Raw genomic sequence first — 25,031 nt, forward strand, 5'->3', positions numbered from 1 at the left:
AAATATGCCCATACTGCAAGTAATCATTTCAAAAACGTGGTGGGAGATGTAATTGCTCTGAACAACTTATATTTACTTTTCTATTGATTATGCATCCTCCCCTAAGTAATAAAAAATAAAACAGAAAATGAGAGCATGTCTTGGAAACAGATTTCTAAATACTATTATAAAGTGGTGTTATTGCAATACTGAAAATAAAGACGCATTGATAAATGCACTTGGAGCAATTGAAATTATTTTTCAAATAATTCAAGTCCATTCCTATTGATGGTGGCAGATGTGATGGCTAAACTACTCACAGCGTCAAACAAAGGTTACCTTCTTAAGACCATTTTGCCTCAATTAACCATGCCTTTTAATACGTGACTTTAAAACTACTAATTTGATCAAGCTTTTAGTTATCTACTTCATGCATTTACTTCATGTTGCTCAGTCTCCAATTTTACTTGAAAATATTGCTGCATGTTTAATGAATGCAAAGGTCATTTGTCAGCAAGCTTATTCTGCTCATGTGAATGGAATTTTATATTACCTATGCTTGTATGGTCCACAATCATATCAACGTCCTGTAAACCCCATTTTTTGTATGTTAAAGGTGGAGGTTGCACACTTTCAGCACCTGAAGCTGCAGCTGTAAAAATAAGTGCAAATTAGAAAAAAAGGATAGCAAATCATGTTGTTTCTTACGAGGAAGCTACTGCAATTATCCACATTTGTCCTTTGGTATATATTAAGGACAAAGTTCGTTGGCAATGCTCAAATTAACAGGTAAACTGAACCATATGACAATGCAAGGAACACAAAAAAATAGCTGTTTGATGCATTGCTTTTTGAATGAGTTTCTCATAAGTCAAAGAGTGCAACAATTGTAGTGTTAAAAAAAGTTGTTTTCTTCTGAGGCAGTACACAAAAATGTTGTCCTGTTTCTGGCACCTTCTTGGCCTAAAGATCTGTCGTTCTAGAGGGTCAGTGATGTAAGGGTCAGCCTGAGCTACAGCGATGCTGTCAGTATTTATCACATACTTTGCAGTCATGGTGCAAGAGAGAATCAAGGTTCAACATGGTTACTGGAGCGCCAATCAAGTAGACTCTTTAGAGTTAAATTTTGAGTTGTTGAAGCTATGCTCATCTTGGCAACTAGAATATCCCAACTGAGACACAGTGAAGCAGGATCAGAGTTACAGTTCCAACGACCCAGGTTTTATCCTACCCTGTCGTGCTGTCTGTGTGCGGTTCTTTTAGATATTTCAGTTTCCCCTCAGATCCCCAAGACATGCTGGTGGTAAGTTATTCCTTGTGTGCGAGTGACAAACATGAAGCAAGATCAGGATCAGAAGCAGGATCACGTTTAGCAACATGAAGGTGTTGGTGAGCAAGAGAGAGAATTGGAAGCAGGAAAATAAATGAAGAATGGGACCGAGTTGAGATCCTGCACAGACTTGACAGGCCAAATGACCTCATTCTATGTCATACAGTCAAAGAATGTTGCCAATTCGTACAGATTGGGGTCTGTCGTTGATGAAGTCGATGATCCAGTTATATATGGATATTCCCTGAGTTTAATAACGTTAGGAGGGGATGATGGTGTTGAACAACAGCCTGACACAAGTGTTCTTATTGTCCAAGTGGTCCTGTGCAGAATGGAGAGCCAGTGAGATCACAACCCCAGTTGATCTATTGTGGCGGTAGAAAATTAGAGTAGGTCCAGGTTCTTGCTAAGAGATCATGATCTAAAAATGAATAGATTTTTTTCTTCATAATGATGAATACTTTATACACAATTCCCTTAACAGTAAAACAGCCCCAAGTTTAGGCTCCCGGAATCTGACAGTATAAAACACAGGGTTGTGAGGCTGTGGATTTACATAGTCACACACAATCCGCCACTACTAGACATCATGTCCTCATTCATCCACTTGCCTGGCTATGGCCTCATCTCAGTGCTTCCGCTTCTACCATTTACTTTCCAATAGTGCTTAATATTAACCTCAAGCACTAATAGTGATATTTTGGAGCTAGATTGTGCAGAACGCATAATCGTACAGATACAATAACACTTCCAACGTCTGTACAAAACTGAAATAAAATGTTTTGAACCAAGATAAAGTAAATGCGCCGTAATAATTTTATGAGTCATGACCTAACAGAATAACTGTTTAGTTGAAACGTGGCATACAATGTGACATTTTCTGATTTTCTGATTTTTTATTACACACAGCAATTCTACTTTTGTGCATTTCACATATTCAATGCATAAAATATATTTATGCAAGATGATTTAAGATTCCAGGTTCATCATAAATTAACTCAACAAAAATCACTATTCTGGTGTTAAGGAAACTGCAAATTAAGCACTTAGCAAAACAATTGATCTCAAAATCTCAAAAGATCTTCACATGAGCACCACAGCTCAGAGATAGCATTTTTCACAAGCATGAAGCATTAAAGTGTTTCCAAGCAACAATATTTTTTTTGATATGCATTCGCCAAGAAAAAAAGGGCAAATTAAGTCAGATATTCTTGCAAAGGCAGATATTTGTAATTTCCTGGTTCTACAGTCAGATTTAAATGGAACAGTCTTCAATTCAAAAGAATAATCTGGTGTAAACAAAAATTAAATACAGGCAACATTTCTCCTAAAACCAAGCAGAAAATATTTTTAAAGTTATATAAATTTTGCAAGGAATTAAAACTCCTGACTACATGGGTCGATGAAAGGATCCTAGCTGCGAGTGTATTATTTCAAGAAATGTTTTCTGTTATCTATCAGGTAATGCCTTATAACTAAATAATTTTTCTGGTATGCTCTTCGGAAATGATACGCAAGTCCAGGAGTTTGCTCAGTGCCACCGACACATTACATGGCATCATCAATTTAGCATAAAGCCATATCAAACAGAAGCCCAAAATGTAACATACATTTTACTTTAATTAATATACGAAACAAAACCTTTATTTTTCTTTCTAGAAAGTACCTCTTGCTACTTGGTTTCGACAGGCACGAAGAGACTGAAAGAGGCTGAATCCATCTATTGTCACAAGGGCAAACGGATACAGAATACTCAGTTCTTCATGCTTTGCAGCAGAGAAGGAGAAAAGAGGTGGGAAGGAAGGAAATGGAAATTACAATTCGAGTCAACAATCGAGGTATCAGGATAATTTACTTTTTTTTCAAAAACAGCACATTAAAAAAGATCTACTTAAAATGTACCCGAGTATTTTACACATTGTCTGTCATAAGTATGGCAAAACAACTCTGATCAGCGTCATTCTAGTTACTTTTATACAGCAAGGTGAAATACCTTTTACTGACAATTGCTATTTTTTTTACAAAACAAAAACTGTATTGACCCACTGGAACTATTCATGCACAATTACATAACAGCTCGGCAAAATATATAGATGCACTCTATCCAAAGAATTATTGTGCATCTCCTTTAATATTGATTAACACATTTTTCAAATGTGTTCGAGCACATGGGCATGATCATAATTGGCAGGCTGAAATATGACAAGATCTTCAATAGCTCTAAAAATGTGCCAACGTCACTTCCAGGCAATGCAAATTATTTTTTGCAAAAATGAACCAACCATGGAAATTAATTTTAAATGTTGATAATTTTCCATGTATCAGGGACACTTTGCTCTATGTTATTAATATGTAATGCATCAAGCACGGAACACTAGGACTTGTCGTTTTTTTTATTTCAAAAGGAAACAATAGAGAACTCACATGTTGCAGAAAGTAACTTGAGGCTACTCTACAAGTTTTATAATATTAATCAGATGGATGTGAATATGGAAAAAGGACATCACAACTTCATTATATTGAACTGTACTGCCTCTGCAATCTATTCATACTGAAAACACTCCACCATAAATGCAAACTAAGTAATTTGGTCATTTTTTCAATACCAATAGCATTTAACTACTGTGATATAAACATTATGTCAGGCATCCAAAGAAAAATTACTAACTCAAAAATTATCTAGTTTAATGATGCTTACGAATGGTCAATATTCAAAGAGCATTTATCCAAAAGTTTGTTACCTGTTCTGTGACACCAGGATGCCTGGGTATCTCATAGGTTCGACATTTCAATTGCAGAACTGGATCTTCATTTAAAAGTTGGGCCAAAAGAAGAACTCCATTCTGCACAAAAAAGTAGGAAATGCTTGTGAAAAATGGAAATTAACATACTTGCCAATGTCAGCATTTTTGAGGGGGGAAAAAAAGGTTTAATACATTTCATTAACTTAATAAATGATGGGTTGAATTGTGGGGAAAGCAATTTGACACTGCATATCATTTAAAAATTCTGTAACTTTGGATCTAAAACAGGCAAATGGGACCTGTCAAGACACTGGGTATTTTTAAAGTGGAGATTGATAGATTCTTGATTAGTAAGGGTGTCAAAGGTTATGGGAGAAGGCAGGAAATGTGTTTGAGGGGAAAAATAGATCAGCCCTGATTGAATAGCGGAGTAGACTCAATGGGCCAAATGGCCTAATTCTGCTCCTATGTTTTATGTTCTTATCGTATTTATTTAGTCTATACTTCAATGTTTTGTTGATGCATTTATCCTACAAACTGAAATATAAATACATTGTCGTCTACTATATTATTACAAAGGGGCCTCTGATTTATTTTATTCAACTTGGCTCTAGAGTTAACAAAATCTGGATCTAGATCTCAGCTACGTCTGACTCAGAGACCCCACTAAACTCCCAAAAGTGTGGAGCCTTCAATTTCTTGCACATTTTCTGGATCACAAGTGTGATCAAGGATAAATATTGCCTTCTGGGCCTTTTTGTTATAGAAGATGAAGGAAGGCCAGTCATCTTCAATAGGCAAATAGACAACCTGTTAACAAACAATTTCCAGGTGTATATTATATGTCTGAGGTGAACATAAACTCAAATAATATGTAGGTCACTGGAAAGCTATGTCATTCTGTAGAGCATGATTGAAAATTTTCCATTAAATTCAGTGTTGCAGTGCTGATTTTTTAGGTGCCGGAGCTGTCACTGGTGCCGGAGCGGCCGTGTTAAATTCCCCACTAGTTAAAATTGCCTGCTGTTTATTTTGGGGGTTCTTTTACAGAGGTGCCAGAGGGGCGCTCTGGTGAGCTCCAGCAGCACTGATTAAATTAACTGAACTTAAATATTTCATCTGAATTTTTTTTAAATTAATGTTTGAATTCCCTTCAAAGTAAACATTTAAATTAATTACCTCAGTGTAAAATCGTACATATCCAGAGGTAAAACCAACAATTATACATGTCCAGTCTGGTCGTCCTGTGGAACTTCTATCAATTGTAAAAGAGATTGTTATTTAATTCAGCATTTTCAGAATTAAATCATAACCTGCACTGCAACAAGTTTTTACAAAATTATTATCATGTTCTGGGCCACATTCTCACCATAAGTGTAGCTGTGACATTTTGCTTCTTCAACAGTTTGAAAACTATCAAGCAAATTTAGCACAAGAATCTAGGCTGATAGTTTTGAACAGTGGAAAAGGAGCAGTATCAGAGACTCCTTCAAATGTGATGTTAAATTTAATACCCAGCTGATTTCTACACCAGGAGCATTAAAAATTCTGTGCACTTATTCTTAAGTAGGGAGAAGAATCATAACAATTTAGCCAATATCCTTGAACATTATTAAGACAACAACTTCAACAAAGTGCAGAGGCCATTGGTGCAGTTCACCAGTTTAGTTAGTTTATTCAGTAAACTAGAGTAAATCAGGCCGAGAGTACAGGCCTCTCATTCTCTCCATAGCTTGACTGACAGCTTTGTTTTTCGAGTGAACGATTGGACACGAGGTTTTGTATTCTGGGCTATTCATTGATCAATGGGATCAAGTGATATCTCACTTTCTCCTTCAAGTAAAAGTGGCGACTCACTTAGGAAACTCATCAGTCACAAGCCATCCATGTGGAGGCACCTATTAAGTTATCAATCTAACCACAGAACTTTATTGTTTTACATATAACCAGGATACAGAAAATAAATGCTTATCTTGACAATTAGCACTGCTAAAACAGATTATATTACCATTATCACATTCCAGGTTCGACCAGGTTCCAAACATTTCATTGGCTTTTAAGTTCAAACAATAAGAACTAGCCACCTATTTGTGGTGCACTTGGATCAGACAAAATGATACATGCATGCAGAGGTCTGCATTTCTTCCATCGTTAGAACCCAAGATTCAGCAATGACAATTGACCCCAGAAACTCAAGAGCAGAGATAGAAATATTTACACTTTCATACATAGTTGCAAAATAATTTTAGTGTTGTTTATTCAAGGACTGTGACCCAAGAAATGGTAGGTGTTTATTATTCAGTTATGACCATATATGCTCTTAAAGTAGAATGAATTAAACATGACCATAGTTTGCAAAATCAAGTTGATTTGACAAATGTTGATCAAATACCACATTTTCCTCATGAAAATATTATGAGTATGGAATATTTAGGGTGTTAGGTGACAGCTTGATTAAATAAGAGTATGTAGCAGCAGGGACAAAATTGCTGAAAGCAACAGTCATTTTTCTTTAAAATCAGGAGAAAAAATTAAATTGGCTTTGCTGAATTTTGCATTAATATCCTCTGATCAATACTGCCCAAAAGTTTAACTGAACCAACTATATAAAAAAAGGGAGCAGGTCAGACGGCATGTATTTTATAGCTCGAGACTCAACACTGGCCTGGGTGATGAAAGATCCAAGCATACTCAAGCAACCTGACATCTAGTGTACGTCTATTTGGCTGGCACTCAATCCGCAATTTTACATATTCATTCCCTCCACCACCAGTGTACCATGATTGCACCTTGTACCACTTATACGATGCACTGTTACAACTTAGCAAAGATTCTTCAACTTGATGAGATTATGTCTCAATGGCAAGGACAAGAGTTCTCACGTCATCTGTGGAATTCAGTTCTTTGAATGTTTGGATGGATGATGTAAATATGGCTGAGAATAAAGAAGTCCAAAGGAGTATTTTCAGGACATCTTTAACCTCCGTCTGAAGTTCCTGCTTCAAAAGAGCATTGATTGTACTATTGCCCAAGGAGAGCACAGTGACCTGCCTCAATGACTACCATCTTGTTGCACTTATATCAATCATAATAAAGTGGTTGGTTATGACACAAATCTACTCCTGCCTCAGAAATAACCAGGATCCATGCCAATTTGCCTATCGCCACAATAGGTCAACAGCGGATGCTAACTCCGGCTCACCACTCTACTGTGGACCATCTGACTGACAGGAACACATAAGTCAGGCTGCATTTCATCAACTAAAGCTTGGTCTTCAAAACAATTATCGCCTCCAAGCTCAATACCCCCAGCTCCAAATCCTGAGCCTCTGGTTCTCCCTTTGTAACTGGATTCTTGATTTCCTCACTGGCAGATCTCAATCAGTTTCATCTTCTCCATTAACACAGCAAGACCAGACAGTGCATTTGGACCTCCTTGGTCTACTCTCTTTACATCTGACCGTGTGCCAAAGCACAGCTCTAATGATCATCTATAAATTCGCAGACGACATCACTGTGTTGGATGAATCACAGGTGGTGGTAAGTCAGAGTACAGGAGAGACTAAGAATACGTGGTTGAGTACTCAACATTAACAAACATCAAGGAACTCATCGTGGATTTAACGGGTAAGCCAGGAGACCATGCGCCGGTTTTCATTGGTGGGTCAGCGATAAGAGTTAGCAGCTTCAAATTCCGGGATGTTAACATCTCAGATGACCTGACATAGATAACACTTAGATGCAATGATGAAGGCGGCACTTTTAAAATAGAAAGAGATTCAGCATGTCACCAAATACTCTATAATGAACTTTTCCATATGTACTGTAGAAAGTATTCTCTTTGTGGTGGCCTCTTCCATCAAAGAGCCCCATGATTCAGGTTATGCTCTCTTCTCATTGTTACCATCAGCAAAGGACATAAAAGCCTGAAATCCCACACCACCAGTTCCAGGAACAGCGATTTTCCGACAACTATCAGATTCTTGAACTAACTTAGACGACCCCAATCCTACCTCAGCATTAGAACATTACAGATCACCTCTCATATTATGATTGTTTTACGATTGTGTTTTGTGCCATGGTTTTTATTTTGCTGTCTTTCACTGTTTTGTAGAATGTGCATAATTTGTGTCATTTATGTTTGTGTGTAACCACAATGCTCTGCAGCAAGATTTTCATTGTACCTGTACCTCATCATACGTGCATATGACAAAAAACTCAACTTGACCTTAGCAGATTACCAATGATTGGAGTCACTTAACAGCACTGTTAAAAGATATAACTACCAAGCAAGTGATGCAATAAGTAGAATGGCTAACGATAGTTCAAGTTAGACACAAAAAGCTGGAGTCACTCAGCAGGTCAGGCAGCTTTTTTGTATCACGCGGAGCTAATTGAATTAACTGGAGAATGACTTCTGTGAGGAACGGGAATGTTTAAGGAGGTTAATTATCCTTTTGGCAGTTCTGCCTGAAGTAGTTGCAATAACTTTGAGTATTTTAAGCAAATATTTTGACATGGTCATCCTCAACAGGGAATGTTTGTAGCTTTCTGAATTACTCGTAATTGTTAATTGCATACAACATAGCTGGATACAAAATTTTAATATAGTAGAATTGATCAATTGGTTAATGTAGGATGCTAGAACCTTATTATTCACTTGTATCTCCCAACAGTTCAGCAGTTGTTTGGCATCTCACAGCTGTGTATGACCTGTTCTTTTGCATTCTTGACCCTGTCATGATGTTAATGGTAGTGAGAAACACACCAAGGTACAAGCATATAGATTGCAAGAAAATAATTTTACTATTGAATGATACATATTGTCCATTGAGACCATAGTTTAATCCGCTTGATAGATCCCAATTTGCACGGCAAATTTCTTTTCCAATGCCACCGTGGAATCAGCTGAAAGACTGTCAAGACTTCATAGTCTCATCATTAATTTTTCAGTTTAATTAGGAATAATCAATAAAAATAGATGACGTGCAGTATTAAAAGATAGGACTTAGGCCATCTTTAATTAAACTAAATGTGATATATCAAGAATAATGGAAAGAGGTGTATGCAATCTCATAATTGGCAAATAAATAATCTCCTTATAAGGACCCAAATTACAAATCAAAATGGGTTTGGGGTGTGAAGACCAAATGTTACTGATCAACAGAGCCAATTGCAAAATAAGGATTTGGTGTTTGAAAGCAATTATTACTCAACCAATCACATACTTGCAAGAAAAAAAATAACGACAGCCAGAATTGGGAACGAGTTTTATTAAAAGGACGGTGAATAGATAACATCTAATGTTGGCTTGTTTACATCGCATCTTTTTCGAAGATTTGGATTACATACAGATGCTCCTCGCCTTACGATGCTTCGACTTACGATATTTTGACTTTGCGATATTGCAAACGGCAGCGACCCTTTAGCGAGCCGCAGCTCGCTTCCAGTCACATGATCAGGTGTATTAAATGCATTTCGACTTATGATATTTTCGGTTTCCGATGGATTTCACGGAACATAACCCCATCGTAGGTTGAGGAGCACCTGTACTTCAATTTATTCACGTTAAATGTAGTATATTGTGAGAACACATTGTGCTACTATTTTCTTTCCCTTCCCCGATGCCCCACGTGGCACCTCAATATTAATAAATAATAGTAAAAGTAACAGGTCATTAAGTTTTAAATAAATAATGTACCAAAAGATAATAAGGATTTTACAATATTCATTGCATCACCTGGGAATTTGGAGGGCCAAAGAGCGCCATGACATGTCCCTGGAAGATCTAAAAAAGTGACATTCTACAAATTTATACTTGGAGTCAGAGGATTTAGGCAAGATACTAAACGAGTACTTTGCATCGGTATTCACCAAGGAGAAGGTCATGGAAGATAGAGATCACGATAGTGGTAAAAAAGCAATATGGTATGCATGCTTTACCAGTTAGGGCATCAAATATCAGAGCAAAACACAAAGTGCTGGAGAAACTCAGTGGGTCAGGCAGCATCTGAGGAGGGAATGGACAAGCAATGTTTTGGGTCAGGACCCTTCTTCAGACTGTATCTTCATTGATCATATAAATTAGGGAAATAATGTTGCAGCTTTATCAAAATTTGGTTAAGCTATATTTGGAGTATTACATGTAGTTTTGGTCACCTCAGTACAGGAAGGATATGCAAGTTTTGGATAGGGTGCAGAAGAATATTGCCTAGTTTACAAAGTATTAGCAATAAGGTTTGTTTTCTCTGGAGCAAAGGCCGAGGGGAGACCTCATAAAAGTTTATAAAATTATGAGGGCCATTGATGGGTAGGCAATGAAAATCTTTTTGCCCAGAATGGAAATTTCAAACACTGGAGCTTAGCTTTGAGTTTAGAGGGAGGAAGTTTCAAGGAGATGTGTGCGGCAAGTTTTTTTACATTTAAAACAGAGTGGTAAGTGCCTTGAGCCTGATGCCAGGCATGGTAATGGAAGGAGATATGATAGTGGCAGTTAAGAGCTTTTTAAATCGGCACAAGTATGCAGGGAATGTTGGGATATGGATCACATGCAGGCAAGAGGGATTAGTTTAATTTGGCATCACGTTAAAGAGCAGACATCATGGGCCAAAGGGCTGTACTATTCTATGATCTATGTTAACCAGTCTCAGCTGCTGAATTTTCTAACCAAAATGTTGGTAAAATAATGAGATCAACTGTAAGTGACTTTTGTTTTGTCAATACTTATGTAGCTGCACCAGGATCCTCAAATAAAAATACTTACCTCTTCTGGCTTGCTAAGGGTATGCAAATAGCACTACTGACACATTCACTGAAAGAAAAAAAAACAGGAAATCATATCAGATGTTTAATATCTATGGCTTATTATAAACCTTAACTAAAGAAATTCAGGAGTTCAAATCATGGTTTAGTGAAGTTAGACAACCAGAACTAAGTTATTTTTACTTAGAAAACTAAACTTGACATTTTATATAAAACACAATTTTAGAATGTTGAACACTGCCCCAATGTAACCCAACCTCTTTGGTTCAATTTCTAATTATGGAAAAAGGCTCAAACAAGCAAAACCCTACACCAAAAGCAGCTGGCAGGCCAGACATCAGTGTGCAGCAAAGATACTAGAGGATCAAGATGAACCATTCCATTGAAATCACCTAAAGGGAAGTGTAGTACGCAAAGGAGCATAACGTCCGCCATTCTAGTAGGCAAACCCGCCGTTCACTGTGTCTCTCGTAGTGTCATCAGTGTTTTAGGGGAACAGTATGTGTGATAATACCATAAAAATGCAGAATATATCTCATCTATCAATTCACAGATTTATTATTTTTCTTTTTAAATGTTTCTGCAAGTTTCTGCCTACTAAAATGGCGCCATGACATACTACGGTTTTTAGGGTCGAGTGGTCTATCTTGCTCTGCTCTATTATCTTTGGTGTGCAGTCTACAAATGACGAATTACTGGAAATTTACAGGCCAATTCAATATACCTGTAAATTTTAAATATCTTATCCACTTCACAGATGGTCAATAGTAATCGACCCAGATTTTACTGAAAAATTATAGGCAAGATCTGTATAACTGGTGACAATTCCCCCCACAAGTGGAACCACAAGGTATACATAATCTTTTCTCAAGAGGTTAGTAATGAGGGCAGCTCACAAATGATCACATGATCTCAGCCATTAATTTTACTCCCAGTGTCATATTTTTCCTAATGTAGAATTTTTGTACAAAAACACTTGTGTAAGAATTTCACTAATGGGGAAAACCCTGTTATTAATACTTTAACAAGTTAACTGAATCAATTAATATCGATTATGTGAAATATATATTTTTTCTATTTGGTCTCATTCTACAAAAATCTAATTTTCCATAACGTTCTTTGGAAGAAGTTGCAAACATTTGTGAGGAGTTTAAAAATAACTACATTCTCATGACAGTTATAAGGGGAGCTTGTGTAAATTAAGTATACACTATGATGAGGTTTGATAAAGCTTGGGAAAGTAGTTTATCATTCCCATTATCCAATAAAGCATTCAAAGGGTTGTATTTTCAACCTTCAAAAAAAAATATATACATTTGGCTCACAACTAAGATCTAACAGCAATCTATTTAAGACAAATCAAAAACATTTCACAGCTGCTGGCTTTCCATAATATATCTGTAGCGGCAACTTAGACCTTCCCAATAAAGTCCTTAAGCTTATCGTTGACGAAGGAGAGGAGTGATGGTTCTTGATGCAAATAACAAGAGAGATTTTCATGACATTGCAGTTAGTTAGTCGTTTATTGAAGTAGAAATACAAACAGGTAAGTATATCTCCCGTCGTTAACTTGTTTGTTTGACTTGTTTGATAAGAACTTTGTATCTCACCGTCACTACTTCATATCCTGTTACTGACTTACTAAACCCTATATTATAGTAGGCTAGGCTAGGCGTCTGGTATGGTCCGCCAAATCCCTACGTTCAGCAGACTCCTCGTTTTTACTTGTATGGCCTGCTGAACCTCATGTCAGCAGGCTCCTGGTATCACATTGAAGCATTGCCTCAGTGCAGGGCAAATTATGGTCATAATTCTGACCCCTCCCATGTTTCCTCCCAGTCCATATACGCAAGACTAGTAATATCTCATGACAACCCCCTGGTGTCTAAAAATAATACAGCAGGATACAAAGTAATATGATAATATGCTAAGATAGCTAATAAACATAAAATGGCTCCTACAATATCTCTAACCACAAAAGCAGCCTAATGCAAACTAAAGGAATTATGGAATCCCAATTTTGATGCAAGGGTAGAAGGAAGATGTTGTTAAAATCAATGCAAGTATTCTGCTACATCTGTCAGACTGCTAACTTTATGGTATTCATTGACCCTGTGAACCAGAGTGACAGACCACTAGTTGATTTACATACAGACTGTTTAATGGCAAGTGATCAGGTTTACCCTCACAAAGAATCAGTTGCACACAAAAATAACAAATACAAAAATGCTGGAGATACTCAAGTAACTTCTGTTGATTGAGGAAAAGAATTAACCTTTATCAGAAATCAGATTAAATTAGATTGAGCATCTGCAATTTTGTTTTTACTATTCAACATATGTACAGCTTTGGTCCATGATTGTTCCAATTGAAGGCAACCATCATAGAGTCATAGAGTGATACAGTGTGGAAACAGGCCCTTCGGCCCAACTCGCCCACTCGCTAACAATGGCCTAGCTACACTAGTCCCACTTGCCTGCGCTTGGTCCATATCCCTCGAAACATATCCTACCCATGTACCCGTCGAACTGTTTCTTAAACGATGGGATAGTTCCAGCCTCAACTACCTCCTCTGGCAGCTTGTTCCATACACCCACAACCCTTTGTGTGAAAAAGTTAACCCTCGGATTCCTATTAAATCTTTTCCCCTTCACCTTGAACCTATGACCTCTGGTCCTCGATTCCCCTACTCTGGGCAAAAGACTGTGATATATATCTACCTGATCTATTCCTCTCAAAAGCACAAAAAATAAATCAATTACTTTTTCTAATGTATGCTTACCCTTCTTCAACATTCAAAGCACCGCTCCAGGTAACACAATACTGCATTTCATTTTTACCTTTTTCATTATTCTTCCATTTTGCTAAAATACAATTAAAGTGAACACTCAGATTTGAAAAAATTATTTCTGGAAGCATTATTAACATTTTAATTTTACAAGCAGAACTCACTAATTTAAAATGTATACCTTTGCAAGCAATCAAGTTAAAAAAGAAAAATAATGGAAATGTCCACGTCAGGCAATATCTATGCAAAGGGAAGCAGGTTTCATATTTCAGATTACTCAAACTCAACCTTAAATCAAAACCAAAAAGATAAATATCCAATTTGTTTTAAGTTAGCATGGTGATAGCAAAAAATTATTCCGATTGTCTCTCCAAAGATGCTGAAGAACTGAGTATTTCCAGCAGGAATTTATTATTTCCGAATTCCAGCATCTACACTTTCTACTCAATTATAATTATATACTCAAGCAGAATAAACCACTAAAACTAAAGTATCTTTAAGTGAAATGGTGCAAAGTTCACAATAGGAATTTCACTTACGCACAAGGAATACGGCTTTCTGATCCCTTGCCATCACCATTAGATCATTGGTTGGTGACAATGATATCACACAGTCTTGTAACCATGATACAGATGGTGCTTTACTTGAAGATTTATTTTCCTTCTGTAACAAATTTTAAAGCTAAATGAAAACACATTGATAGAACCTGGTTTTAGGGGGGGGGGTTGCTAAACAGATTCAAAATGGCTGCTCTCATTACTTTAAAAAGAAACTGAAGCATCAAAATGAAAAAATAAATTGTCAGGAATTTAATTTGACTAAATGAGCAACAACTTCTCAGGCAGACAGTGGTCTAAAAGTTGAATTGTTAAAGACGAGGAATGTAAATACATTTAAAGCATGGTTTCAACTATGCATGGAAATTGGAACAAGCAATAATGTGGATTTACTGTATACTGTCAGTAAAAGATTAGACATTCAGAAAGATAGTCAACACATCAGTTTAAGTCAAACTATAAATGAGAACCAATATTCATTAAATTATAAAAGGACATTGGCACAATTTTAAGTATTAATTTAAACCAACAGAATGGTAATGGCAAAATTCATATACAATATTGCCATTCAATACAATATTGAAGAGTGAAGGCATTTTAGAAACACAGAAAATAGGTGTAGAAGGAGGCCATTTGGCCCTTCAAGCCAGCACCGCCATTCATTGTGATCAAGGCTGATCATCCACAATCAGTAACCTGTGCCTGTCTTCTCCCCATATCCCTTGATTCCACTCGCCCCAAGAGCTCTATCCAACTCTCTTTTAAATTCATCCAGTGAATTGGCCTCCACTGCACTTCTGTGGCAGAGAATTCCACAAATTCACAACTCTGGATGAAAAAGTTTCTCACCTCAGTTTTAAATGGCCTCCCCTTTATTCTTAGACTATGTCTCCTGGTTCTGGACTCCCCCAACATTGGGAACATTTTTCCTGCATCTAGCTTGTCTAGTCCTTTTATGATTTTATACGTCTCTATAAGATCCCCTCTCATCCTTCTAAACTCCAGTGATTAGAAGCCTAGTCTTTCCAATGTTTCCTCATTTGACAGTTCCTCCATCCCAGGGATTAACCTCGTGAACCTACGCTGCACTGCCTCAATAGCAAGGACGTCCTTCCTCAAATTAGGAGACCAAAACTGCACAAAACACTCCAGATGTGGTCTCATCAAGGCCCTATACAACTGCAGAAGGACTTCTTTGCTCCTGTACTCAAATCCTCTTGTTATGAAGGCCAACATGCCATTAGCTTTCTTCACTGCATGCTGTACCTGCACACTTATTTTCAGTGACTGGTGTACAAGGACACCAAGGTCTTGCTGCACTTCCCCTTTACCTAATCTGACACCATCGAGATAATAATCTGCCTCCTTATTTATGCCGCCAAAGTGGATAACCTCACATTTACCTACATTATACTGCATCTGCCATGCATCTGCCCACTCACTCAACCTGTCCAAGTCACCCTGCAACCTCCTAACATCCTCTTTGCAGTTCGCACTACCACCCAGCTTTGTGTCATCTGCAAATTTGCTCGTGTTACTTCTAATTCCATCATCCAAATCATTAATATATATTGTTGCGGCCCCAGCACCGAGCCTTGCAGCGCTCCACTCTCCACTGCCTGCCATTCTGAAAACGACCCGTTTATTCCTTCTCTTTGCTTCCTGTCTGCCAACCAATTCTCTATCCATGTCAATACTCTACCCCCAATACCATGTGCTCTAATTTTGCTCACCAACCTCCCATGTGGTACCTTATCAAAGGCTTTCTGAAAGTCTAGACACATGCACTGGCTCTCCTTCATCCATTTTACTTGTCACATCCTCAAAAGATTCCTGAAGAGTAGTCAAGCAGGATTACCCCTTCATAAATCCATGCTGACTTAGACCAATCCTTTTACCGCTATCCAAATGTGCCGTTATTACCTCTTTAATAATTGACTCCAGCATCTTCCCCACCACCGATGCCAGGCTAACTGGTCTATAATTCCCCCTTTTCTCTCTCGCTCCTTTCTTGAAAAGTGGGATAACATTAGCTACCCTCCAATCCACAGCAATTGATCCTGAATCTATAGAACATTGGAAAATGATCAGCAATGCGTTTTAAAATTATTTAATTATCTGCAATTGTCTTGGACCACTCTCAGGACATGAGGAAAGCACCCTTCTGGTTAAGTGCTTTTCTCTTACAATAGATTAATATTTTAGATAAAGGATTGAGGTAAAATGAGTTTGGGACGATGCAACTGCTAAATGAAACTTGTAACAAAAGATTATGTGATGTACTTAAAAGTGGACTAATTCTTCAAATTGTTTGGGCCATTGATTAACCAAAGGGCTGGCAATGCGCATCTGATTTTCACGTAACTTGCACATTGTGGATTCTCATGAGAAGTGAATACAAGATGTGATAGAGCATCCACACAACCCAGTCCATAGTGATTTAAATAATTTAGCAGAAAGTAGCATAGCCAGGGAAAATAAATAACTTCTTGTAAAAAAAGTAAAAAGACAAAATAAAAAGTAGGAAAATTGTGTTTGGCTATTACTCTGTATTATGAGTTAAGTGACTGTGAACAACACTGATGAACCCAGATCATTATAAGACGATAAGTAACTAACTCACAGATTATCGTTAATAACCACCCAATAATTAATGAGAATAATAATAATAATAATAATGCATTACATTTATATAGCGCTTTTCAAACACTCAAAGACGCTTTACAGGGATTACTAGAACATAGAGAAGAAAATAAATAGATAAATAAGTAAACGAACAGAAAAAGGAGACAGAAGGTGAGGTGACGGTCAGTGGTTGAAGGCAGTGCTGAACAGGTGAGACTTCAGTGATGTTTTGAATGTGGTGAGTGAGGAGGAGTCTCTGACGGTTTGGGGTAGTGAGTTCCAGAGGATGGGAGCAGCAATGGAGAAAGCCCTGTCCCCCCAGGATCTGAGTTTGGTCCGGATGGGGGGGGACAGGAGGTTGGCAGCAGCAGAGCGGAGGGTGCAGGTTAAGATTCTTTACCAAAGCCACATTCAAACTCAGACTTAATATAAAGAATTCATTAAACAAACAGCTGATGACCATGTCTTACAGTTTCTTTTAATTCACCATCTTCCCATGCTCCCCAGTCTTCATCCGCCCAGCTGTGTTCTTTGTCTAGACAAGAAAACAAATGTAATAATTATGTCCACATCTCCGGTGCAACTTCAACAAAAAATAAACAGGTTTAATACTACACATTTCAAACAATGCATTGTTATGTTTTAATAATTAAGGAACATTCACACTTCGATAATAACAATTTAATAAAACTTGGTATTGCAATTATATGGCACATTTAAGCCTAAATCTAGAGTCAACGCCTCTGCATCCAATCTTATCAAATTGTGTCTGATAACTAAATAAATTGAGGGTACCTACATTTGTAACATGAAGGTTATATTAATGGTTAAGATATGTGCAAGACTTCATTAAATAAATCACGTGAGCAAGTTATTCTTCAAAGATGAGAAGTACAAAGGCTTTACAAGATTGAGGCAAAAGAAATTGCATGTGCTGAAATCTTGTCCAAAAAAAAGAGTGCTGGAGGAACTTAGGTGGTCAGGCAGCATCTGTGGAAGGAAATGGACAGGCAAATTTTCAGGTTGGGCCCTTCTTTAGACCGATTCTGATTCAGGAGGCCTTGACCAGCCCGAAGAAGATGCTCAACCAGTCTCAGGAACTATCTTTTGCACACTGAAAGCCAGACAATATCCAGGCTCACACGGATGAATGCGAGTCACAGGCACCTTTTTTGCATGTTTGTTTGTCAAGGGTGAGGTACTGGAACACTAGGATAACTTAGTATTCCTTTCTACGAAAAGGCAGGAGAGATACTAAAAGGCAGGAGGTATGTAGGTTAATTGGCTGGGTAAATGTAAAAATTGTCCCTAGTGGGTGTAGGATAGTGTTAATCATATCATATCATATCATATCATATCATATCATATCATATCTATACAGCCGGAAACAGGCCTTTTCGGCCCTCCAAGTCCATGCCGCCCAGTGATCCCCGTACATTAACACTATCCTACACCCACTAGGGACAATTTTTACATTTACCCAGCCAATTAACCTACATACCTGTACGTCTTTGGAGAGTGGGAGGAAACCGAAGATCTCGGAGAAAACCCACGCAGGTCACGGGGAGAACGTACAAACTCCTTACAGTGCAGCACCCGTAGTCAGGATCGAACCTGAGTCTCCGGCGCTGCATTCGCTGTAAAGCAGCAACTCTACCGCTGCGCTACCGTGCCGCCCAATGTACGGGGATCGCTGGGCGGCACGGACTTGGTGGGCCGAAAAGGCCTGTTTCCGGCTGTATATATATGATATGATATGATATGATAAGTCTGGAAACGCCAGCCATATATCAGTGGTAGGAAAGTTGTTGGAGAAAATTCTCAGGGACAGGATTCTTGTTCACTTTGAAAGACAGATTGATTAGGTGTCAGTGACACCCAATACACTAGCACTATCCTACACACTAGCAACAATTTACAGAAGCCAATTAACCTACAAACCTGTATGCCTTTGGAGTGTGGGAGAAAACCCACACGGTCACAAGGAGACCATACAAACTCAGTACAGACAGCACCTGTAGACAGGATCGAACCCAAGTCTCTGGCACTGTAAGGCAGCACCTCTACCGGTGCAGCACATTGGCCTTCATTATTCAGGGAATTTTAGATTTAGAGATACAGCGCGGAAACAGGCCCTTCGGCCCACTAGGTCCATGTCGCCCAGCGATCCCCGCACATTAACACTATCCTCCACACATTAGGGACAATTTTTACATTTACCCAGCCAATTAACCTGTATACCTGTACGTCTTTGGAGTGTGGGAGGAAACCGAAGATCTCGGAGAAAACCCACGCAGGTCACGGGGAGAACGTACAAACTCCGTACAGACAGCGCCCGTAGTCAGGATCAAACCCGAGTCTCCGGCGCTGCATTCGCTGTAAGGCAGCAACTCTACCGCTGCGCCACCGTGCCTTAAGCGTAGAAGTTAAGGCCCTTAGACATAGACAATTAGACATAGACCATTATACATAGAACTAGGCCTTTCAGCCCATTGAGACTACTCCTCCATTCAATCTTTCTCAATCCCATTCTCCTGCCCTCCAGTGTTGGCAAGTTTCCATACTGTATCACTCTTTGACTATTTCCATTTGGTCACTCTGCTGTAGGAAAGATGCTATGAAGCTGGAAAAGGTGAGGAGAATCAGGAGGATGGTAGGACTTAAGGGCGTGTCCTATTGCAGACTAGAATTCATTCTTTAGAGTACAGAAGACTGAAGCGTTCTTTTGTAAAGGTATCAAAAATCATGAGGGGATTGATCAGGTGAATTCAGTCTTTTACCCAGGCTGGGAGAATCAAGATCAAGGAAGCATAGGATTAAGATGAGAAGGGAATAATTTAATTGGACTTAGAGCAACTTGTACCACTCAGAGGATGGTGGGAAAATGGAAGAGCTGCCTGAGGAAGTAGTTGAGGCAGGTACAATATCAACATTTAAAAGATATTTGGACAGATGTGTACATCGGAAAGATTTATATGGATATAGGTAAAACGCAAGTAAATGGGACCAGCTCAGGTGAGGCATTTTGGTCAGTATGGAAGAGTTGGGCTAAAAGGCCTGTTTCCATGTTGTATAACTCCATGACATGAAATGCCCCATCAAAATTTTAAAAAGCAAAGCATAATGAGGCAGAGGATGTTCTGCTGTCAAAATGCCTATATAGGGACTGTTGCTTCCTCACATCCTAAATTATTTTCAAAAATTAAGATACTGCCAACCAAATACGAGAGCGAAAAATATATTTGTTGGGTTGACTGAAATACAGAATGCAAAGAGTCTCCTGTGAACCATAATCATAATTGCTTCTTAATAAAACAAATTGTTTAGGATTCTATGAAATGAATATTTAAAAACATGTACAAAGAAGCATTGTTCACTTTCAAAATACCCAAGCTCTAGCTGATCTCTAGCCTAATGTGATTATACTTGTGCAATGGACCGGAAGGAAATAATTTTAAGGGAACTTATGGTGGAATACAACTGATGATTGCAAAAGACAATACCAATAACTTAAACTATCAAAATAATGACTAATGCAACATTTCTCCTTTGGGCATCAGTCTTCATAAACCACAAGTTAAACTTACATTTATAAATTGAAGACATTAGAAACTCAACAACTCAAGAGTTCCTAAGTAAATAACATCCTCAAGGGCAGCACGGTGAAGTAGTGTAGAGTTGCTGCCTGACGGCACCAGAGAACCAGGTTCGATTCAGACTACGGGTGCTGTCTGCACGAAGTTTGTATGTTCTCCCCGTTACCTGCGTAGGTTGTCTCCGGGAGCTCCAGTTTCCTCCCACACTCCAAAGACATACGGATTTGTAAGCTAATTGGCTTGGTAATATTGTAAATTGTCCCTAGTGTGTGTAGGATAGTGTTAGTGTGTGGGGATCGCTGGTCAGCGGGGACTCGTTGGACCAAAGGGCCTGTTTCCACCCTGTATCTAAGCTACTCTAAACATAGAATAAGCTTGAAATAGAAATCCTGGCAGAAAATTTAAACAAGCTTCAGTGAAAAAAAGCTCTGTATACATCCAGAGGACCAAAACTGACATCAACGTCATCGTCTTAGAGTTCTGAAAGAAGTGGATGCACGGTCTTTGCATTAATCGTACAACTTTCCTAAGAATCAAGATTTATCCTAATGGACTAGATAGCAAATGTTACGACACTTTAAGAAAGGAGAGAAAATTGAGAAGTACAGACCAGTTCGCCTGATACCTGTTGCTGAGCCTGGAATCCATTATCAAGAACATAGTTACAAATCACAACAGGATTAGGCAAATTAATATGATTTCATGCCAGATGTCATGCATGGGAAATCTGACTTTTTTTTGTTTGGAAGATGAACAAGCAAATCAGGTAAGTAGGAAAACATGTAGTTATGGCACTCGATGAGGTAGCACACATTACAACAATTACATATGATTTCCCGTAATTAGGTCAACGTAAGAACATGTGGAAGAATTGCTAAACAACAAAAAGTACAAACATGCGAGTTAATTATAGACAAGGAACTGCAGATGCTGGAATATTGAGCACATTTCTGGGAGTCTTTTCTTGGTGAATCCATGATATAGATCATAAGCCAAGGGACAATCAGGAAGTGACTCAAAACACAAAGTGCTAGAGGAATTCAGCTGGTCAGGCAGCATCTATGGAGGGAAGGGACAGGTGACGTTTCAGGTCGGGACCTTTTTTCAATCTGAAGGGTTCCAGCCCGATTACAATCTATATCAATGACATCAAGAAAAGACTCAAATACTGAAAAATTATGCACAATGCTTAACTACAGAGGCAAGCGACAATTGGTATCACCATTTGCATATAAAGTTAACGTGTACATACATGTAATTTGAAAAGCAAATACAAGTTAATTTTTACTACATGGGAACTGAACAAATGTAATGACTGCACAAAGTTTAGGTGTTATCAACAGTTAAAAAAAAATCTCTATTCAAGGAGAGAAATATAGGCTTTAAAGACAGTGCAGCACAATTTACAATTTCTCAAAAAGTTGCTTCATTATGAGACATTAAGACTGGCTCTTAATCACTGGAATTTAGAAAAAGGTGACTGTATTACCACATACAAGATGCTTAAAAGGTCACATGCAGGTTGTTTCTCTGGCCGGAGAGTCAAAACCTTAGGGACATAATCACAAGATTCCAACGTTCACAGCGCTCAGAGAAACAAAATAGTCCAAAATACTCAACCTCTATCATGGGATTTAGCCCCATTAGGAGCATACTGCTTTTCTGTTTGGATAAGTAATTGACTGTTGAAGACTGAGAAAGGATTGAACTGCTTAGCATTTTAATTCTTTGGAAGAGCTGCAGGTGCCAAATTGTTGAATTAGAAGAAAACAGAAAATTAAGTAATATCAGAATCCAGCAAGAAACAGGAGATGGTAGTGAATCAGCCAGGATTTATACGGCCTTCTGTTTCAATCACTTACCCTATTCTCTTAAAGCATGCTTTAGATTTAATATTTGAAGCATCTTGCACTAATGACAATATTTGACTAACTTACACAAGAATCTAACTAAATATAGGGACAACTGACATCTTTGAGATATTGCCCCAAAAGCAAATTTGACAAGATTTTGCCAACGTTTCCCAATGCAATTACTTACAGTTGTAAATACAATTTAAATTTTAACTAATTTCACCCTAGAATTAAATTGCCCTCATTTAAAACATCTAACAGATTGGGTACAAAAACCCAATATTTTTCTTCAAAACAATTCTTCATTTGGGAATCTTAATATCCAGCACTATCTAAGCATGCAATTTCAAGGTTATCTATGATATAGTAAACAAGCGCAGTACATTCATTAATTTCTATTCAGATTGTTTGGACAGGCACAATTCTCCACCTGCAGCTGTTCTGACTCATTGAAACATAGAAAATACATGCGGGAGGAGGCCATTCGGCCCTTCGAGCCAGCACCGCCATTCATTGTGATCATAGCTGATCATCCACAATCAATAACTCGTGCCTGGCTTCTCCCCATATCCCAAGATTCCACTAGCCCCTAGAGCTCTATCCAACACCTTGCACTTTCTCTGTTACAGTGAGCTCCACAGGCCAGATTTACACTAGACAATCTTGTTGGCAGATTGCCTCCACTACACGCAATCCAAGACTTGTATTTTCAGTCCCACAACCAGGACCATAACCTCTCACATCCCATCCCAGCCATTCTGCTCACTAGCCTTTGTCAGACCACCCCTTTGTGCTCAATGTCATTCATCACCAGCCTGGGCTCTCATCAAGAGAGGCACCACCATTCTTGTGAGTAGCCAAAGCCCACTAGAGGAAACTAAAGTAAACTAAGTAGGCAACACAAACTTTGGGATTTATTATACAAGTTCACAGTCAAGGAAACACCCCAGACGTAAACACATTAATAATAACAAGCTCAACTACTTGTGGGCTACAACATCAAACTGTAAAAATAATCCCAAGTCAGCACAAGGTCCAAGAGGTTTTACAATTACCACGAAATGCATGGTTTCATCACTAGACGCTTCTTTTAGGATGTTTTGAGCTATGGAGTGGTCCACCAAATTTCCTCTTCCCCACCTCCTGTCTCTCCTCTGGGGAAACTAGCATTTTTTTTTAAAACGCACAAGCTTTGCAGACAACGAACTGCTGCAGACAGTAATGTGAATAGTCTACTCCAGTTCAGTGTTTTGAAGCATTCCTTTGCATAACTGGCTTTGGGAAACGTCTCCTGACAGGTGGTCAACGCTCAGCAGTTTGAAGGGTCTCGATTCTGAAACGTCACCCATTGCTTCTCTCCAGAGATGCTGCCCGTCCTGCTGAGCTACTCCAGCTTTTTGTGCCAATCTTCGGTTTAAATCAGCTTCTGCAGTTCCTTCCTACACACTGGAACTGCAGCTCCTGACAGCGATGCCAATCCACAACCCGCTACCTTCAGGGGCGACTGCGTTGCCCGGGGGTGGGGGAGCCTCCGCCGAGAGCCCGGGGGAACTCTCCCCTTCCCTTCTGGACATCCCCTCGCCTCCACCCACCCACCCCGGGCCCAGTCCCAGTCCCAATCCCAGGCCCATCTCCGGGTCCCAGACACGGTACGCAAGGCCGCCACCTACCTCCACCCTTCGCCTCTCCCCTCGGATGCGGAAAGAGGAATTCGTGGATGGACTTGAGGTCGTGGAAGGAGCAGAAGTGCAGGAGGCTGCAGGCCATGGCGGCGGCCACAGGTGTCTGTGTCTCCGGGTTGTTGCGGCCGCGGCGGCAGCGCTTCGACGCCTCGCCGCGCATGCGCTGCCCACACAACAGGTCTGGCGACTGCTGTTGTCGCCGACTGCGCGGGCGCGGGCGTCTTAAAGGCGCGGCGCCCTCTCTTGGAAAAAGTGACCCCAGCTTCCCCCGAATTAAAGGGATCGTCCGACCTGAGACGTGGACTCGCTCATCACTGCAAATGCGAGCACGTTGTTGGGAGGAAGACACAAACTGGTGACGTAACTCAGCGGGACAGGCAGCATCTCTGGAGAGAAGAGAAGGGATGGGTGACGTTTCGGGTCAGACTCATGTTGGGAGGAATCCTGTCTGAAGAAGGTTCTCGACCAGAAACGTCACCCATTCCTTCTCTCCACAGATGCTGCCTGACCCGCCGAGTTACTCCAGCATTTATGTGTCTATTTAGAGAGCATGCATTGAGTGTGGCCAGAGCTGGAGTCCGACCTGTGGCTGAGGCTGAGGCTTAAGGTGCGGGCTGACATGCAGTTTTTGTTTTACAATGCACCACATTTTTTTTTAAGTAATTGCATCTGAGTTATGTTATTACATCCTGAAAGTGAGAGAAGGAATATAAGAATACAGACACTAAATGCTGGAGTAACTCAGCGGGACAGGCAGCATCTCTGGAGAGAAGTAATGGGTAATGTTTTAGGCCCACCTTACTCACCGTCGTCCCATTGGTCCTAATGGAAGACGTTTCATTGAAATCGGTGTTATATTTTTAAAGTTATTCACATTTTAAAGTTTAAATCTATCTTGGGGGGAGGGAGAAGGGTGAGGGGGGAAGAGGGGGAGGGAGGGAGGTGGGGGGTAGGAGGAGGGGGGGAGGGTGCTGCACCAATGCAGGAGAGGTTTGGGCCCAATGGGTCCACTTGGTCTAGTACTGACTAAATCGACATGATGTGTAATGAATGATGGAAATGAAATATATTTCACAATGTTTTAGTTTCACGATGTGACAGTTTAAAATTACAGA

General features: G+C 39.3%; 1 protein-coding gene across 1 annotated transcript in view; it reads right to left on the minus strand.

Annotated features, from left to right (window-relative positions):
- The window catches only part of rab3gap2 (RAB3 GTPase activating protein subunit 2 (non-catalytic)), a 64,703-nt gene extending 40,609 nt beyond the window's left edge, over positions 1 to 24,094 (minus strand). The window contains exons 1-9 of the mRNA XM_078404927.1: positions 23,905 to 24,094; positions 17,256 to 17,320; positions 14,143 to 14,266; positions 13,598 to 13,679; positions 10,817 to 10,864; positions 5,233 to 5,308; positions 4,051 to 4,152; positions 2,976 to 3,075; positions 533 to 631 (exon numbers count right to left, since the gene is read on the minus strand). Coding sequence (XP_078261053.1) covers positions 533 to 631; positions 2,976 to 3,075; positions 4,051 to 4,152; positions 5,233 to 5,308; positions 10,817 to 10,864; positions 13,598 to 13,679; positions 14,143 to 14,266; positions 17,256 to 17,320; positions 23,905 to 24,076 — 868 coding nt within the window. The 5' untranslated portion in view covers positions 24,077 to 24,094. The remainder of the gene's footprint in view (positions 1 to 532; positions 632 to 2,975; positions 3,076 to 4,050; positions 4,153 to 5,232; positions 5,309 to 10,816; positions 10,865 to 13,597; positions 13,680 to 14,142; positions 14,267 to 17,255; positions 17,321 to 23,904) is intronic.
- Between the last annotated feature and the right edge of the window lie 937 nt (positions 24,095 to 25,031).

The sequence above is a fragment of the Rhinoraja longicauda genome, chromosome 9, assembly GCF_053455715.1.
Source record: "Rhinoraja longicauda isolate Sanriku21f chromosome 9, sRhiLon1.1, whole genome shotgun sequence".
NCBI classification, from domain to species: Eukaryota; Metazoa; Chordata; class Chondrichthyes; order Rajiformes; family Arhynchobatidae; genus Rhinoraja; species Rhinoraja longicauda.